Raw genomic sequence first — 17,483 nt, 5'->3', positions numbered from 1 at the left:
AAAAAGACACAATTTGCTTTTATGTCACTTTTGAAGTTAACTGATCTTATGCAAATTTTGTATTGTGAGCGTACCTCCTTCGCAAACACTCGTCTTTAATGAATAACTAGGAGTTGTCCAATAAGAGCTGATTCGATTTAATAACTTCTCACTAGTCGTGTATTAGAAATTAAATGCAAAAAGTCCAGCTTTTCAATTTGGAGATAAAAAGTCTAACCATATGAGAGATTTAGAACGGACGATAAGAATATTTTTCGAAGAAGGAAGTTGAAAAAGCAGGGATTTGTACCTTTCTCCAGGTGTCGTCGTTACCGCTCAATCGCTTCGAAACGCTTGCATAAACACTTTATAATACATCCGTAATTTTCTCTATGCCATTAGCGCCTTACTAGAAACAAAGAACCCTGCTAAAAAAGTTGTGTCGTCATCCAGTTTGAGCAGGAAACCAAGATAATTTTCAGAGGCTAAGAGACATGTTTCGAAAGAAGGGAGATTTTCCAAACTGAGAATTGAACGTGATTGAAAGTTCTTAAGAGCTGAGATCAACTTTTTGAAAAGGAAGCGACTTCAAGGCGTTAAGATCGAACGGAAGAGGAAGAAGACATCTTAAAACATGCGATTTTGCAAGCCGAAAGTCGACTTGAGTATCTGTGGTTTGTTAATTACAACCACTCTGTTCTTCTTCCCGGGATTGATTTTTCTCGTCCTTGGATTCAGCTGTGTTGAGCAGAGTGGAAAAAACACTTCAGATAAGGAGATGACAAGTCAGTCTGGCTCTTGTGCAATGGTCGACCAAAAAACAATTATTACTTTGTTCTCGTTTGGTTTTGTGTTCTTGATTGTTGGTATTTTGGTTTGCGTCTTTGCGTTTATCGTTCACCGAGCTAATTGCAAACAGAAAAGACAAGAAGCTACGTGTTAAAGTTGTAACACGCTAAACCTTTCGGTTTTGTGTTGAAAGGAAACTGCAACCTCTTTTGTTTGGTTTGAGATCCGAACTAATTATTAATTATTCGAGCTGAAACAAAAGCGACAACTGAAGAATTCTTGAATCCGCTTCAACTTCAATCATTAATAATATCAAGACGTGTGTTTTTATTCAAGTTTAGAGGGACACGTACAATCGAAAGGCAATGGAAGTTTTCGGTTATCGAGGTCGTTTATCAGCGGAACTCGAAGGCAATTAACGAAATTTATTTTTTCATAACTTTTTCGACGTTTTAGTATACATCTGATTAAACCTTTAAGGCACCCTGGAGGGTCTCATTTGTCGAGATACATTTGCTTTGAAATGTTTCCCCATGAACTTCAGTTTTCAAGAAATATAGCATTGGCAGAAGGTTTGATAACACTGAGAGATGAAACAAAAAGTACTGTCAAAAAAATCTAATAATGACTATAGACGAACACAGCAGTTCTAACTGACCAGTTTGTGTTCATGATTAATGAAAATGAGCAAAGCATCAATAGCATGTTGTCAGACGAATTTATGTAAATCGTACGTTATTATTTCTTGTTTCCCCCCTAAGGAAATGTTAGTCTGCATTTTATTAACCTATTGTCACAAGAAAAAAAAATCGAACAATGCCGTCATAAATAAATCAGGCAATTTTTTCACCAACTGTTTAATATTGCAGCCGCAATGGCGATGGCCATTTGCTATATTTGTCGCTTTTTCCAGGCGATGAGTTGATAGAAACAGAGCGAAATGGTAAGGAGAGTCTGACTAAGGTTAACCGATAGCCCGAGAACGGCCAAAAATTGAGTTGTTAGCCGTAAAATAGCAAAATTTTAACCGCAAGCCGTAAAAGCTATCATCCCATTCAGACCCTCAGTAAACGACGCGATAGAAGCGGCAGAGCGAAAGCGAGGAGGTTTGAGTCGGGTCGCGTGGAGAGCGCCTGTAAAATGTCTAACGCGACCCGACCCAGACCTCTCCCTTTCTTTCACTTCATTATACGTAACAAAGCGCGATAGTAAACATATACGTTTACTATCGCGCTTTGTTTTTTTTTAACTGAACGCATGAAGAGGCTATATATTTGGGGTGTAAGGAGTAAAGTGAAACGGCCTTTTGCTGAAAAAAAAAAGAGGCCTCATATAACTTTCGATCTTTTATGCTAGCGAGGGTTTCGTGACTTTTCACGCGCCGATCTAATGAATGTGTTAAATTTTCGGTTCTTTTCTTCATGGTCGCTTGGGTTTCCGAGTTGGGTTTTAGACTGCAAAAGTTTCATACGTACTGTGTGACTTGCACAGCCGCTAAAATGGACCCCGTCAATGATCGATGAACGTTTGCGTGATTGGGAAAAGTCACAGTTTACACAATTTAAACAAGTCTTTTCCAAGTCGATGATATTAAATTATTGATTAGAATTCATTCTTAGAAACGAAGCAATATTTTAGAGTTTGCAAAGCTCGTTTCGACATATCTCATGTCCTATTCAGTTGCAAATGATCGTTGCACAAATTGAATCAGTTTACACTTTTAAAAAAAACGAAGTAAGATTAGGGCATTCAAATTCATGAGCCATTTGAATTAACAATATCGGAAGCACCGGATGGCAATAATGGCATTTTTAAGTAACCTAGAAAAAAATATTGGAACTCCGATGACTCGACCCTTTCAACTCTAACCCCCGCCAACTCGATCAAGATCCGCTTTCTCTTGGACTTGACCCCAGTTTTCCATTCAGTTATTATCAGTTAACTCGAACCCAGTTAACTCAAACTTATTTCACTTTCCTTTGGCTCACATTTACCCTGGTAACTCGAACTCTGAATAAAAACATCAGTTGATAAACGTCAAAGTGTCAGAATATAGTTGACTGACACGTGCCAAATTTAATCACGATTGATACGAACGCCGATAACATTTGTAAAAACGTAATACATTTAGCTAAACTTTTTAAATTAAAAATTCTTATAAAAAAACCATAAAAAACAAACTAAATGAACACCAGGATGACTGTTGATTTTGCAAGGGTGATAGCTATTTACAAAATAATTGAAATTCGACATCAATCCCTCGTTAACTCGAACCATTTCTCGTTTCCCTGGGGAGTTCGAGTTTGCGGGGGTTCCCCTGAACTTTTAAACATAATTGGACTGATAACAGTACACATATTGTAAAACAAGAATAATTAGAAAAACTGAAGAGAACGAGATAATTCCGACCGTTTAGGTGAAGTAATTAGAATCAGAATGAATGTCATTTCTTTTAGCACCTGTCAGTAGTTAGTGTGAATATTTTAAAAAAAAAATTGGCATGGAGATTTTCTGAACATTTTTCTTAAGACGCTTCAAACTTTTAGCAAATCATGAAGTAGGCAAAACATGTTAGAGGAAAAAAGCTGAAAAATGTAACCAGTATATTGCAAAAACATACCACGGATAATATCGCCTAAGTATTTCTAATCCTGCGGCGACACAATAGTTTGCAGGTGATGTTATTGTTTGGGCATTCTGTAAACTACAAGATACGACATCTATACACTTCGGTATATTTTATTGCTTGTTTGAGTTTTTGCATTTTAAAGTTTAAGAGAAATTTACTCTTATTTTCTTTTCTGATAGCACACAAGTAAAAAAATCCTGGCCTTGGCTCGTTTAGTTTTAGACAAGATAGTGTTTAAAATTTTCGTTAAAGCAGTGGATCTCATTTCGTGACGCAGCTGGGTAAATCTGACGTCAATATAAATATTCCTGCTTGTCAAGAATCTCTGGTAGTACATTTAATTTGATATTGCTTCTTCAATGGAACAGTCACAAAGGTTTTGGTAAAGTGCTGCGTTAGATCAGAGGAGTGAAAACCCAGCTAATTTGAGGTATTTAAGGTCAAAGATCGGGAAATATTTTTTAAGTCCACGGGCAACAAAGTCCTTAACTAATGAAGTTGATTGCTGCGTTAGTTATATGCCTAAAAATCATCTCTTTGTTTGAAGGTAAGTGAGTTGTCATTGTTGAAATTACGCGCTGTTTTATTGTTGATGCGTTTAGAAAATGGTACATAATTAGGTAACTTAATTTTCATTCTTCCTGCTTACTGGCGAATCGTCTTGCTTTTGGTACGGAAAGAGAATGTTTCAGTGGTGGATTTTGTTGAAAAGGAGGAGAGATATGTGTTGTTGAGAACACCGCTTGTAATCCATTTTCCATGTTTTCTACGTTTTAAACATGTTTCAAAAATTTTATATCCTGATCTAGTCTTCGGGGTCAAATTTATGTTATTTTTCATTAATCTGTAATATTCTTGAATTCTTAAAGATGACAACCTGCAGGATCGAAGGCCTTGATGAGAAAAATAAGCCAAGTAGAATAACTGAAACTAGCGTTAGGTAAATAAGACTGTTAGATATTGACCTAACATAAAGAAGGAGGGCAATATCTAATCATCTAAAACGTGCAGTCATGCACATTGTTGTACTCATTACATGATCAAATGATGAAATCTAAATGATCAGATCCAAACAAACCTGCAAAACTTGAGGGTTTTTTTTTTCTTGATTGGTCGGAGAAGTACGCATACTCGGTTTGCAATCCCATTTAATTAAGATGACAGGGGAGCTTTGTTCTCCTGTTAGACTCTGTCGGTTCGACGATAAGTTCCTGGGAACATCGTATTCGAGCGGACCTCCTGAGGAATTATGACAGAAAAGTCCGCCCAGTGTTAAAGGGAAAAAGAGAAGCTGAGGTGTTGTTTGCGCTTAGAATCAGTCGACTTGTGAAAGTGGTATGCAAAAATGTTTTTGTTTTCCTTATCTATTTGCTTCATAAATTAAGAATTCTGCCTTAAGTTTGTCGAGAGCCGTTTTCAACCGGTTTTCTGATACAAATTTTCCTGCCAATTCTCGATCACTCGACTACTGTCGAAGAATAAGATTTTTGTCGCAAGTTCAAAGCGGGATAGTTACATTGACTGGTCCTTATCAAAATCATATCCAAGAAGGCAAGAAAAAAATCACTTTTAATTTTACTATTAGTTATTTTAGGGGAGATCACACCATTGAAACCCTCAGTCAAAGACATGCCGTCAAACAAGTTGTTCGATTTTAAAATCAAACACTGTACTTTGTATGGTTTAGCAGCCCCGTACCCTTAGCCAGTAGTTGGGAGAATGCGAGAAACGTATCTGAATCACTCACCTTCGGCTCGCGATTCACAAACTTCTTCTCTTTCAATCCAAGCGCGCGTAGCATCATGGGTGTTCTATAATGATTCGAGCAGAGGCTATATCCTTGCCCAGTATTTTCGCTTTATTTATGTTCTCATTTGTTTTATAACAGGATAATAAAGAACAAGTAGTGGTTTTAGACACTTGGGTCATACAGGTATGGGGACCTCTTGTCTTTGTTTGACTGTTTTTTTTTTTTGTTTTAATGTAAACTCTTCTGGCATTGAAACAATCACTTGGGGACTTAAAACATTCCTGATCTCGATAAGTTCCATAAGGCTCTGCAACACTCTCATGATCCCCCTCATTAGCAGTAAATTTTCGATAGTCCTTCCCCTCTCATACCATGTTGGTTACGACCAACCCCCCCTGCTTTCCCTTCTGACACCGTGTCATACCCCCCCCCCTCCAAAGTCCTCCTAGTCAGTTTCCATTACAAGGTAAAAACCCCAAGAAAGTGAATAAAGATATTGTCCATAAGTGTGCCCATTTACGTCGGTTTTATCTCTTGCAGAGTTGGAGAAATGAATTCCTAACGTGGAATTCAAGCAAGTACGGTGACTTGCAACGCGTCCATTTCTCTCCTGAAGAAATCTGGGTCCCAGATACGGCACTTTTTAACAAGTAAGTTTAAACAACCCATTTTTCCAACTTCGTAACTTAGTCTACCAGTGGAGAGGTATGTAGGCATGCTTCACCTTTTCCTCCTGTTAGAGCCAATTCTCTTAATTAGCGCTCTACATTGCCATGTTCCCCGCGCGAATTCTGGGTAAAGGTAGGCTTTCTAGGAGTGTCTCTCTTGATGACGTCTCGAATCACGATAAGATCCAGGTTTGACAGAGTAAACTATGTCACAGCGATCACCTGGGACGCATCCCATGACCTTGTCAATCAGATGAAGTCAAGAAGAGTCAAGAAGTTTCGTTTTGAAAAACCTCTCAAATATGCTCCCTATCGTCTGAAAGCCCTGGATGTTTTACTTCCCCTCGGGTCTTAGGTTCGATTACCAGCCCTTGTTCGAGATATGAGCTCGCGCTCCTCCTTCTGAAGTTCCTCCTCGGGAGGATCGAATACCCGGTTCCGAGAAAATGGTAGAAATCGAGCCTAGCCGGGTGCTTTAATAACTTTTATGGTATCTGATCTGGTTCAGAGTGATTACAAGAGCAGCTCTCACAAATATATGTATTCCTCGTCTGCAGTGGTGATGACAAAATCAACCTTGCTGGAGGGCCAACCAAGTTTGTCACAGACGTCAGTGTGAACAATAAAGGGAAATGTGTTTGGAGCGGACCAGCTACTTTTAAGGTCAACTGTGAGATGAAAGTAGATGAATGGCCATTTGACGAACAAACTTGTGAACTAGCATTTGGTTCGTTCTCTTACGGAAAAAACCTTCTGAGACTTAAATTGTTTAAGGAAGAAAGGAGATTTACAAGTAAGATTCGTTCATTATTTCGGATCAAGGTCAGTCTCTGAACAACTTTGCATCCACCCCTCCCCTAACCCAACAGTAACCCTAACTTGATATAAGTTGATTGTAGTCAGTAGACTGTTGTTGGGATAGGGGAAGGGTAGGTGCTCAGTTGCTTAGTTACTGACATTGACCATTACCTACTTGTAATGTGAAGAGAACATGAAAAATTACCTAAATGTTTCGAAACTAGGAGAAACAGTTGATCGTGTAATCATTCACTTTGACAAAGATCAGAGCTAACGATCGAAACGTCAGCTCTAGAAACTCTTCACGGTGAACAAGTCATCTTGTATTATCCCCACCGACGCAACACCAAAGTTTCTAAAGAAATTGTGATAAATATCAGTATCTGGGCAACTGCCCACCTACCCCTCCCCTAACCCAACAACAGTCACTTGTTAACAAGTTAGGGTTAATGTTGGGTTAGGGGTGGGGTAGGTGGGCGGTTTCCCAGATACTGACATTTATCCAGAAGTTTACCCCCTTCATTCTCATAATCTGATAGCCTGCAAGGCAATCGAATTCTCTTGCGAGCTAGTGTTGAAGCCGCTATATTGGATCCATTGGTAAGGTGGAGGAAAACGTAGAGCGAACAAACTAGCGAGGAGGTAGGGAGTCGGGAAGAAACAGAGCCAAACTTTCCCCCACGTAATTCCCAGTGGTTCTGTTCTCACCTCTGCATAAAGTGATGTGCCCCCCCCTCACCTAAGGGTGGGTCGTTGTTGGTCCTTCACTGCACTGCATCGTAAAAAGGAATATGAAATGCCTCTCAGAAATGACTGCAGAAGTTTATGACGCCCCTCATTTTCTGGTGCACAAAAGGGTGTGACCCCTTACCCCTTGTAATGAATTACCAGTCCCTAAAAAAACTGTATCAATGATAAGGCCATCAAAGCCGGATTTGTCCTCTGACAGATCATAGATAAAAAGCATTCAAAATGCAGGTATGATTCAATATGCTAGAACGACTTAATAATAAAACATATTCTCGTTTCAGATCGCTTTGTGAAAAGTGGAGATTGGGAAATAACAAACATCACAGCTAAAATATCCGAGACTGATCACGGGAACTGTTGTCGATTTAACTTCAGCGAAGTAGTGTACACTCTGGAAATGAAACGGAAATATCTCTACTACATGTTCTACTTGTTTACTCCGACTGTTCTTCTGACGATTCTTGCACTCAGCAGCTTCCTGATCCATGTTGAAAGCGGCGAACGCATCGGTTTTGTCACAACCATCCTGTTAGCCATGACTGTGTTTCTCCTTCTAATTCCGTCTTTCCTTCCGGTTACCTCAGATGGCATCCCAATCTTGGGTATTAACCTTCAGGTTACCATGATCTTAATTGCAGCAGTCCTTTTCGCCAATATTTTTGTCCTGAGGGTTTATTTCAAGGAGGGAACGCCACCAAACTGGATGGAGAAACTCTGCAGCTTTAAAAAGGGGTCAAGATTGAGGCGAATCCATTTGCCACAGCCAGATAGCACTTACCCTCTGGCCTTGAAATCCTCTATGACGACTGGTATCGAGGCGTCTGAATGCACAAGAACCCCAGCATTTGCACAACCGCTAGAAGTCCAGGAGTTCACGTGGCGGAGGGTGTCTGCCAGAATGGATCTCGTGTTCTTCGTACTTTTCATTATTGCTTCGTCTATCGCCTATGCCTTGACATTTAGTGGATAATTATGTCAATGTTATAACATTGCTGTTACATAAAAGTTTTAAGGAGAATGTTCTATAAACGCCATTTTGTTAGGAGGCTTTTCGGAATCTTAATAAAAGATAAGTAACATCTGTTTGTTCATGGTTCACCTGTAAATTTTTCATGATTGATTCTTGAACATGTCGATGAATTAATCTCTCTGCCAATTATGTCATAGTTTCCATATTTATCCCAACAATTTTTACTTGTTATCGTTTTTCCGTAGGAAAAAACCTCAAAGAGCAGATTGAAGTCTAAAAAGATAGCTTTCTTATCGTATCGTTATTTTCCCTTAGCACACACAAAAAAAGATTTACGTGTAAAGATAGATGACTTAAGTCTTTAAAACAAACAACAGAATCGCGAACGAGAAATGCAGCAAAAAGTTATATAAATATATAACTATAAAGTAAAATATTTTTCCCTATTTTTTTTTTATGTGCTAAGAAATGGCCATGTAAAACTTTAGAACAAACTGTGTTTGACAGTGTAAATGTTACTTCTTAATAGTCATTTATAAGATTAAATGGATATTTGCGTTCTAAAGTAACATCATGCAGTTATGGATAAGAGTAAAAGATTATAGAGTTTTTCGAAATCAACACGGCCAGTCAGAGGTGAGCCAAATGACCAAAAGAGCCAATGAGAGCATTCAATGTTAAACAAGCGAACACCGCGGCAAGTGAGGTTGCTTCTGATTGGTTGAGACGGTGGTACGATTTTTCAAGACCAATCACAAAGCGAATTAAAGGAAGACCGAAACAATGCCGAATTACTTTCGAGAATCAGTTGAAAATGGCTTTAATAGTGCTGTCCGAGAGAGGAATATTTTGTATGTCTTTATGTTTGAGTTTATTTCTGATTATTTTTATAGTAACAGTTTCAGCATTCACGTATTTATTCGAAAGAAAGAAATCGAGAGTTCATGGCAACCACAGCCTCTGTATGAACTTCGCCTCGCTACTAGAGCTTTCAAGTGTCTTTCAACTTTCATTTGATCTGCGGATAACAATCAAGCGAAGACCTGATCATTGCTAGCTGATGCGATTTTAGCACTGGCAGAAAAGAAGTCGAAACATTAATTGGTCACCGTTAAGAGCTTCCAGGCTTTCAAACTCTTAACGGTGGCCAATTTACGTTATAATCTTAGTTGTGATACCAAATTACCTTGTTATACTCTCCCACCGACACAGTATCACAGTTTCTTTAGAAACTTACGTCCATTAAGCGCTAATATCCTAATGTTTCAGTACTTTGGAAGAAACTGGTAAATCCGGCTATTGGTCCGAAAACCCTTGGTGACGACAGAGCTTAATAACGTCTGCCCATATGCTAGGCTTTGGCGCAGAAAACGGATCTTGAGTCGTTTGCGTGGTTGATTTTCCATTCTGTTGCCTCGAGGCGTTGTTTCACTTGGCGCTTTTCTTTTGCAGAACAACCTCGAAAGTCTTTGTACACCCCCTAAGCATTTTCGAAAATTAGTTATCGTCTTAAAAATGACGACAACAAAATGCCTCGCTTTTAAATGCCAGCCCAATTTATCCGCGAATTTCGCTTAATTTTAAACCTCGCACGCCTCAGCCCGCGTTGTTGACGGCATACCTGTGGTATTTAGTTATTCAGCTCTACCCTTGGTGACCTTTCGTTGAAAACGTGACTCGGCCCAGTGATGCAAATCCATTAGTGAGAGTTGTATCGACGTCATCATTGTGGATGTTTACCTACTATTTTGCAATAACCTGATGATCACACATCTCAGAATCGCAGATCACGGATCACTGACACCGTCTTACCAACATCTCAGAGAGAAAATCCGCGTAATAATTCAGGTCGTAGCAAGGCGGACAAGTTTTTAAAGCTCATCAGACAAATTTCGTGACGATGAATCGAATACTTGCATCACTAACAAGCGTAGTATTATCTTCAATGTTAGCGGGTAAGTGTCTGTGTTCATTTCGATCATTCTTAAGAGCAAACACGTCATTAAATGTTTAGATATGAAGGGGTGGGAAATTTTTTCTAATCGTACTATGATTTGAAAAACCGGCAATACTTCTTCATTTCGCGTGATCAGAGATCAATTTGTCAGTATTTATTCAGTTGTTTACTCATTACAGACTTGCATGCAAATGAGTGAAATGTGATTGCTTGTAATTTGAGGAGTAATGTGTGCTAAAATCGTGTTTGAGTCCTAATTACTGCTCACCTTAATCTGAGGATTTATTTGTGTCCGTTAAATAAAAAGGGATTCCCTACAGTGGCTTCAACTTCTATGAAGTGGGCTACAACGTGATATTTGATATAGCTAAGACTCTGTTATGCTGTCGCTAGGAACCGATTTGTTTTGAATTGTATTTGTTAATTAAGCCCCAACACCCAGGTTAAGGATTTTTAGCTCGTCACGTAGTTTTCTCACAGGGCCTTTTTTGATTCCTCTACCAGCTAGAGAACTCTCATGATCTTTCCTCGCCTCAAGTTCGTTTCTTTCCCAACTTGGGCGTTAAAAATTTAACTAACCTTTAACATGTAATCGTGTAAACTTAAACCGCCAAAGGAACAATCTACATTACAATAGGCAGAAATTTAAGTAATATAATAACTGACTTAATCGCATACCAAGAGATAAGAAATTTTAGTTTTTGGATTTCGATGGTTTTCGGTAACAATCAAAGGGAGAAAGGTCCCTCCGATTTATGGGACCATAAACCTTGTTTAACAGGAGTGTGCGTTTTGTCTCTTCCCTCCTAAATAATTTCAATGCGCCAGTAAGATTGATTCAGATCATTTCAGAATGTTACTTTTGATACAAACGATTGTTTTCAAAACAATCCAGTGTTCAGAAATGGGGCGGACAATTATTATAGTGTTTGTTACAGCAGGTCCAGAAGGGTTTTCATTTAATTTCGCTCTAAGCTTTGATCCTTTCCGCAGGATTTATTCGGTGTAGTAAAAAGTTATTAGGACCCTCGGTAAATCTTCCAAATCTTTTCAAAATTGACTAAGCCTTGAGTTCGATTCCTTTAATGAACTTATTATTTTTCTATGTTCCACGCTGGTGACAATAAGTGTTTTTTGTGTCTTGCCGCGAGCGTGGGATAAAGCAAAAATTCTGAGTTCCCATGAGAAACCTCCGTTTGGATTCTGCGCTTCCACCACTGAACCACAAAAACTTAATGGCAACCTCGGTCACTGCCAGGTTCTACGTGTTTCACCTGCAGTATCTGTTGGGCTGCCTATGGCTGCCGCTGTGAGAAATATTATGGTGAAGGTTTTGGTTAGAAGAGAGCGCTGTGTGCGTGAAAAGAACTGAAAGTTGAAATTAGGAGATCCTCGCAGCTAAGAACACTACTGAAACGAGTAGTTGTAAATAGTTGTAAAAATTTTTTTTTTGGTAGAGCGCTGCACCGGTATCGCAGAGGTCATGGGTTCAAATCCCGTACGGGCCTGAAAATTTTTTTTTCAGGTCCTATTTACAACTACTCGTTTCAGTAGTATTCTTAGCTGCGAGGATCTCCTAATTTCATCTTTCCACCGCAGTGCAAATATGTGAATTTTCGTATATCTAAAATCTTCAGAACTGAAAGTTAATATAATTGTCTTTCATGCGGTTTAAGTGCGAATAAAACAGCATTACATCACCATTTTATAGAGGGTTAGAACACTGTTTGCCTGTCTGAATTTAGTATCTTTAGGTACCACGAACAGTTCCTGGGAACATCACATTCGAGAAGATTTGCTCGAGAATTATGACCGCAAGGTCCGTCCAGTTTTGAAAGGAAAAAAAGTGGTGGAGGTCTCCTTTGCCTTGAGGGTTAGCAGATTGGTGAAAGTGGTAAGAATTGAATGGTCCTCTTACCCTATCCCAAAAATCGCGCATAATCTCTTCCTATATCCTTGAAGCAAATTGTATTTTTGAACTCGGACGATTAATTGCAAATTTACCCGAGAAATGGTAAACGAATTCACTTCAATGTTGTTGTTTATCTCGACATCCTTCACGCTTTCACGTGCCACTCCGCAAAAAATATTATCAAGTGACATTATTTTGCATAAATTAGAGTGACGTCACAGAACACTATTAGTGTCAGGTTTGCGTTGACGTTCCCACGCTTCAGTTACACCTTGGGGCGGAGGGTACGGCTACACTTACAATAGTTGGATCAATATCAGTATCTGGGCAACTGCCCACTTACGCCTCCCCTAAGTTAGGGGAGGGGTAGGTGGGCAGTTGCCCAGATACTGGTATTGATCCCAATAGTTTTAGTGTGTTGTTAAATTAAATGGAAAACTAGTGCAATTTCTAATAACAATTAAATACTTATTGACTGAGTGGGAGTCGTTGGGTAAATATTTTGCTCTAGGTCATGACGTCAGTGCACCTCTTTTCCTTCGAGTCAAAACAAGTTTCTAAAACGTTGGCGTACAACAATGATTTTGTTTCTTCTCGGTTCATCGAAGTCATCATCATATCTTTTGGGAAACTCGCGCAAGTTCGACTCCGTCACTACAGGATTGAGGAATAAAATTAATCATGTGTTGTTGTTATTTTGCAGGATAATCAAGAACAACTCGTAGTTTTGGACACCTGGGTTATTCAGGTAACCACTAAACTGCCCTCCCTCTCACTCAACCTTAAAGTTTGATTCTTTTCGCTGTTGTCATGTGGTAGGGGCTGCAACTGATTTTACATACAGCCTCATCGTCAGGTGTGTTCCACTCGGTCAAACCTGGATCCTACTGTAAGCCGTGACATCGGGAGTGATTCTCTTAGGGCACAACCCTTTGATGACTTTTTCGTTTATATCTTTCCCAGACCTCTTGCAGATGCAGCTACAGTGAATTTTCATAGAAAATTTACGGTTTCAAGAGAGTCTCAATGATGTAATGGCTTTTATGGTTAAAGGTTAAAATTTTGGCCATTTCACGACTAATAATGAATATTTTCCGTCGTTTTTAACACGAATTTTTTTCGGTTAACTTTATTACGACTATTGGTTACAATTTGTCAATTTTTTCGCCTAACAGGTTTATTTTATGGTCGTTTTATGGCTATCGACTAAGCCAACTGAGACATTCGATCTTTTAAAAGCGTGCTCAGTCTACGATATGCAATGCTCTAAGAAAATTTGATTATGACCTCTGCGTTTTTAAAAGTATCAGTTGATAGAGAAGAGGCTTGCCCGTTCACTCTCTTTTTTTTAAGGGGGGGAGGGGTGAGGGTGGTTGGAGAGTTTGGGGGAAGTGTGGAGGTAATAAGTACTTGATTGCTCAGCGTGCCCTATTTGGTTTTCCTGAAAATATTGAACGCATTTATATTTATCACTCAGGTATTTACCTGAGTGATAGAAATTTGACAGAACCATTTGGCAAATACTTTGCCAACTTTGAAATATTTCTTGTCATTTTCAGAATTGGAATAACGAATTTCTTACGTGGAATGCAAGTCAATATGATGACGTGGATCGGGTGCACTTCGATCCCAGTGAAATCTGGGTCCCGGACTTAGCCTTGTTTAACAAGTAAGTATTATTGTGAACAAATCTCAGCTTTTTTTTCAACTCTGTAAAGTTCATGCCCAATTGATGCTTGATCTCCTTTGTGGGATTCGTGTTTTAAGACACCCTTTTTCGACTCAACAGGGTAAAGGAGTTTACTGAACGTTTTGAGTCTCAATCGTGACCGCTTCTGATATAATTTGCTGAATCCACGAAACATTCGGGCAATTGAAATAAGAGCTTTTTGTTTAAAATCTTAAGGATATTTTTCGTGTGGGTTGGGTTTTTAGGTTTTTGTTTTTTGAACACTTAACTGGAAAAATGAACATGACTATTGCGGTCAGCGGTTATTGCTTACCACAATATCGGAAAAAATTCGGGAAAGACAAATTGTGGAAATAAAGAGCTTATTTTTCTTGCAACTGCAATGAAGGAGGGTAGAGGGAGGCGACTCGAGATGCAGTTGGCATTAAATAACCTCGCTGAAAGGAGGAGACGAGTTTTGAATTCGGCTTGCCTTCAATTATTGCTCATTTCCCAAAGGAACATCACCGTTCCTCGGCGCACACAACTTGTTTTGCAACAAAGTGGCGGGAAGAGCGGGAAATATACGTTCCTCTTGCTTCAAGCGCACGAAATATACATGCTTGAGGTGTGTGAACTACTTCTGTATGCCGCCAGCCAGTATTTCTTTTTTAGCCGGCGGCAAGTACGAACTGGACGAGAAATTTTGGTAAGCAATAACCGCTGACCGCAGAGAGTCGTGTTCACTTTTCCAATTAAGTTTGACTTCACTAGGTTCGACGTTTGAATCAACTGCCGAACTTAATTATTTAGATCGACTCAAATTGGTGTTGGGTTCGGCATATGTAAAGTTCGACGTTTGAACCGGACCTAATTTTTTCCTACAATATCATCCCTGAATCACACATCAAGGTCACGAGATTTAAGAAAATAATCACCAGCTAAATAAGTTCTTGATTATTGAACAAATTCTTCTTGTCAGAGCTTTAGAAAATGTATATAGAACAGCATGGAGAATACGCATACTGATGTTGGGATGTGAAGGGTTAACATCGTCTCTCGTTTATATTTAGTGGCGATGATAGAATCAACTTGGCTGGGGGAACTAGTAAGTTCGTCACCGATGTCGCTGTGGATAGCAAAGGAAGATGTGTTTGGAGCGGACCAGCTACATTTAAAGTGAACTGCGAGATGAGGATTAATGACTGGCCTTTTGACGAACAAACTTGTCAACTGGCATTTGGTTCGTACACATATGGAAAGAACCTGTTGAAGATTAGACTTTTCAAGGACAATAGACAGTTTTCAAGTAAGGAGTTACCTGGTTTAAGTATCACTTTTTTTCTCTGGTGCTGGCCGGTGTTGCTCATGGGCGAGGCAAAAGATTATCTTTACCAAGCCCCCTCTTCAATAAACGCTCCTTGCTAATAAGGTTCCCTCTCCTCAGTCAAAAGAACCTCTTTCATAAGCGAACCCTCCTCTCTTAACCCTTTAACTCCCAAGATCTCATTAATAATTCTCCTTACTGTCTGCTATACAGTTCTTGTGATGATAGTTTGGAGAATTTGGTATTGGATCAACTTATAATCCCCTAATTGATATTTTTCTTATTTTCATCACTTGTCTGCTTGATATTGTATTGATAATGTACAAAGAAATTCTGTCTTGGTCACTTATGGGAGTTAAAGGGTTAAAGCCCCTCTCAAATAAGCCCTCCCTCGTAGCAAGACCCTCAGAGAAGCCCCTTATCTAATGATTCCCCACTCTCTAATAAGCTCCCCTCTCTTTAGTAAAACAGCTTCTTTAACAAGTCCCCCTCTCTAAGCCCCCTCTCCAAAAAGCCCCCTTTCTATCAAGCCCCCCACTCTAATAAGCCTCTTCCCTAACCAGCCATTTCTCTATTAAGTCCCTTTTCTAAAACGCCCTCTCTCTCAAATAGGCCCCCTTTAGTAGAAGCCACCTCCCTATTTACGTAATTTTAGTCTATCCAGGATCATTTTAACACCAAGCCTCATACTGATGTCTGATCAACCCTTATTATATCTTACATAAAGGCAGTTTCCATATTCCTGCCGTTGGCATATTAGTGATCATTAGTTCTTCTCTTCCCTAACCACCCTCTTCAGTTACTCAAGATTAACCATATGACCCCTGAGAGTGATTAGCATCTAATTTCTCCTCATGATATCACCTCTGACTCAAATATTAGGGTCTCGAGAATACAAGAAATGATCATCAACTTGAGAAGCTTTTGGTTGTGAAACATATATATTCTCCTTGTTAGCACCTCAGGAAATGTATACAGAACAGTATGGAGAATATGCATACTGGTGTTAGGGTGTAAAGGGTTAATGATTTTTTTATTATTATTTTCCAGCTCGCTTTGTAAGAAACGGAGATTGGGACATAACAAACATCACACCTAGCTTAAACGAAACTGACCACGGTAACTGTTGTCCGTTCAAATTCAGCGAAGTAGTGTACACTCTGACGATGAAACGCAAATATCTTTACTACATGTTCTACGTATTTATTCCCTCGGTTCTATTGACGATCCTGGCGCTCAGCAGCTTCCTGATTCACGTTGAAAGCGGCGAACGCATCGGTTTTGTCACAACTATTCTGTTGGCAATGACTGTATTTCTGCTCTTCATTCCGTCTTTCCTTCCAGTTACCTCGGAGGGCCTCCCAGTCTTGGGAGTGAACCTTCAGGCCACTATGATCTTAATAGCTGTGATCCTTTTCGCAAACATCTTTGTCCTAAGAGTATACTTCTTGGAAGGAACGCCGCCTACATGGGTCGAAAAATTTTGCAACTTCTTCAGCCTTAAGAAGGGTCCAGAGGTAAGGAGCCTCACCTCTTCACGCCCCAGTAGTGTTTATCCTACAGCCGCGAAGTCCCTCGCAACAACGGCTGGTATTGAGTTGAATGACTTCAGTCGAGGAAGCTCGCCATTGGTTAAACCGTCCCTAGTCCCAGAATTCACGTGGCGGCGGGTGTCAATGAAATTGGATCAAGTGTTTTTTGTGGTCTTCATTATTATTTCGTCAATTACGTACGCAGTAACATTCGCAACTTAAAGAGTCATTATCCTTACGTTTTATTTAACAAAGAAATTCCTCTTGGCTGCGTGTCTGTTCAGTTTATGGAACCAAAGGGGGAAAGAGAGGAAATTATAAAAATACATACAGAACCTTATAGGAAGATCAAATAAATTTCCTCGTGACAAAACCAAAATCCTTCACCATAAAGTGATACAAACTGATGTAAAAAAGGAAAGCGCTTTTTCTAACATGAATAAATCTACCTTAACTAACTTTTCTCTTGAGAAACCTCTTTTGAATAATCATCACCTTAAAACAGTTTTCCCCTCCTCTTTTAGTCCGCAGCTCGAAATCCTCGGTCGCGTTTTTGTCTCATTCCGCCTTTCTCCCTTGTTATGATTCTAAAACGTTCTAGATCTTCAACATCTGATATCTAATATATTTATTTTCATACAACTAATGTCCTGTGATAATTCCTTCAAATCAAATTCACCAGTAATTTGAATTAAAGAGTTCAATTTATTACCCATGGCGACCGAAAGACATGTTTTTTCTTTTCAACAGAAA

The 17,483-nt window shown here is 39.3% G+C and overlaps 2 protein-coding genes and 1 long non-coding RNA gene across 4 annotated transcripts; 2 read left to right on the top strand and 1 right to left on the bottom strand.

Annotated features, from left to right (window-relative positions):
- Positions 1–3,707: 3,707 nt before the first annotated feature.
- Positions 3,708–8,902, top strand: LOC113686651 (neuronal acetylcholine receptor subunit alpha-7). Its single transcript, XM_027204297.2, has 6 exons — positions 3,708–3,944; positions 4,584–4,732; positions 5,286–5,330; positions 5,688–5,797; positions 6,373–6,608; positions 7,645–8,902. Exons 1-6 carry the CDS (start codon positions 3,890–3,892, stop codon positions 8,331–8,333), a joined length of 1,284 nt encoding a protein of 427 aa, XP_027060098.2. The 5' UTR covers positions 3,708–3,889; the 3' UTR covers positions 8,334–8,902.
- Positions 7,391–9,926, bottom strand: LOC149037747 (uncharacterized). Its single transcript, XR_016181245.1, has 2 exons — positions 9,520–9,926; positions 7,391–8,314 (listed from the first exon to the last, which is right to left on the bottom strand). It is a non-coding gene; the product is annotated as an uncharacterized LOC149037747 (long non-coding RNA).
- LOC113686649 (neuronal acetylcholine receptor subunit alpha-7) lies at positions 9,683–17,188 on the top strand. Of its 2 annotated transcripts, XM_027204296.2 has the most exons (6): positions 9,683–10,288; positions 12,036–12,184; positions 12,906–12,950; positions 13,762–13,871; positions 14,945–15,180; positions 16,249–17,188. In XM_027204296.2, the coding sequence occupies exons 1-6, from the start codon at positions 10,234–10,236 to the stop codon at positions 16,950–16,952; spliced, it is 1,299 nt and encodes a 432-aa protein (XP_027060097.2). In that variant the 5' UTR covers positions 9,683–10,233; the 3' UTR covers positions 16,953–17,188. The 2 variants fall into 2 exon arrangements, with proteins under 2 accessions (XP_027060097.2, XP_089044114.1); XM_089187988.1 differs by lacking the exon at positions 12,906–12,950 and having other exon boundaries at positions 10,045–10,288.
- Positions 17,189–17,483: the final 295 nt, after the last annotated feature.

Source organism: Pocillopora damicornis, chromosome 11 (genome assembly GCF_964200805.1).
Source record: "Pocillopora damicornis chromosome 11, jaPocDami1.2, whole genome shotgun sequence".
Taxonomy (NCBI): domain Eukaryota; kingdom Metazoa; phylum Cnidaria; class Anthozoa; order Scleractinia; family Pocilloporidae; genus Pocillopora; species Pocillopora damicornis.
Note: the sequence above shows the minus strand (reverse complement) of the source record. Positions and strands in the feature narration are given on the sequence as shown.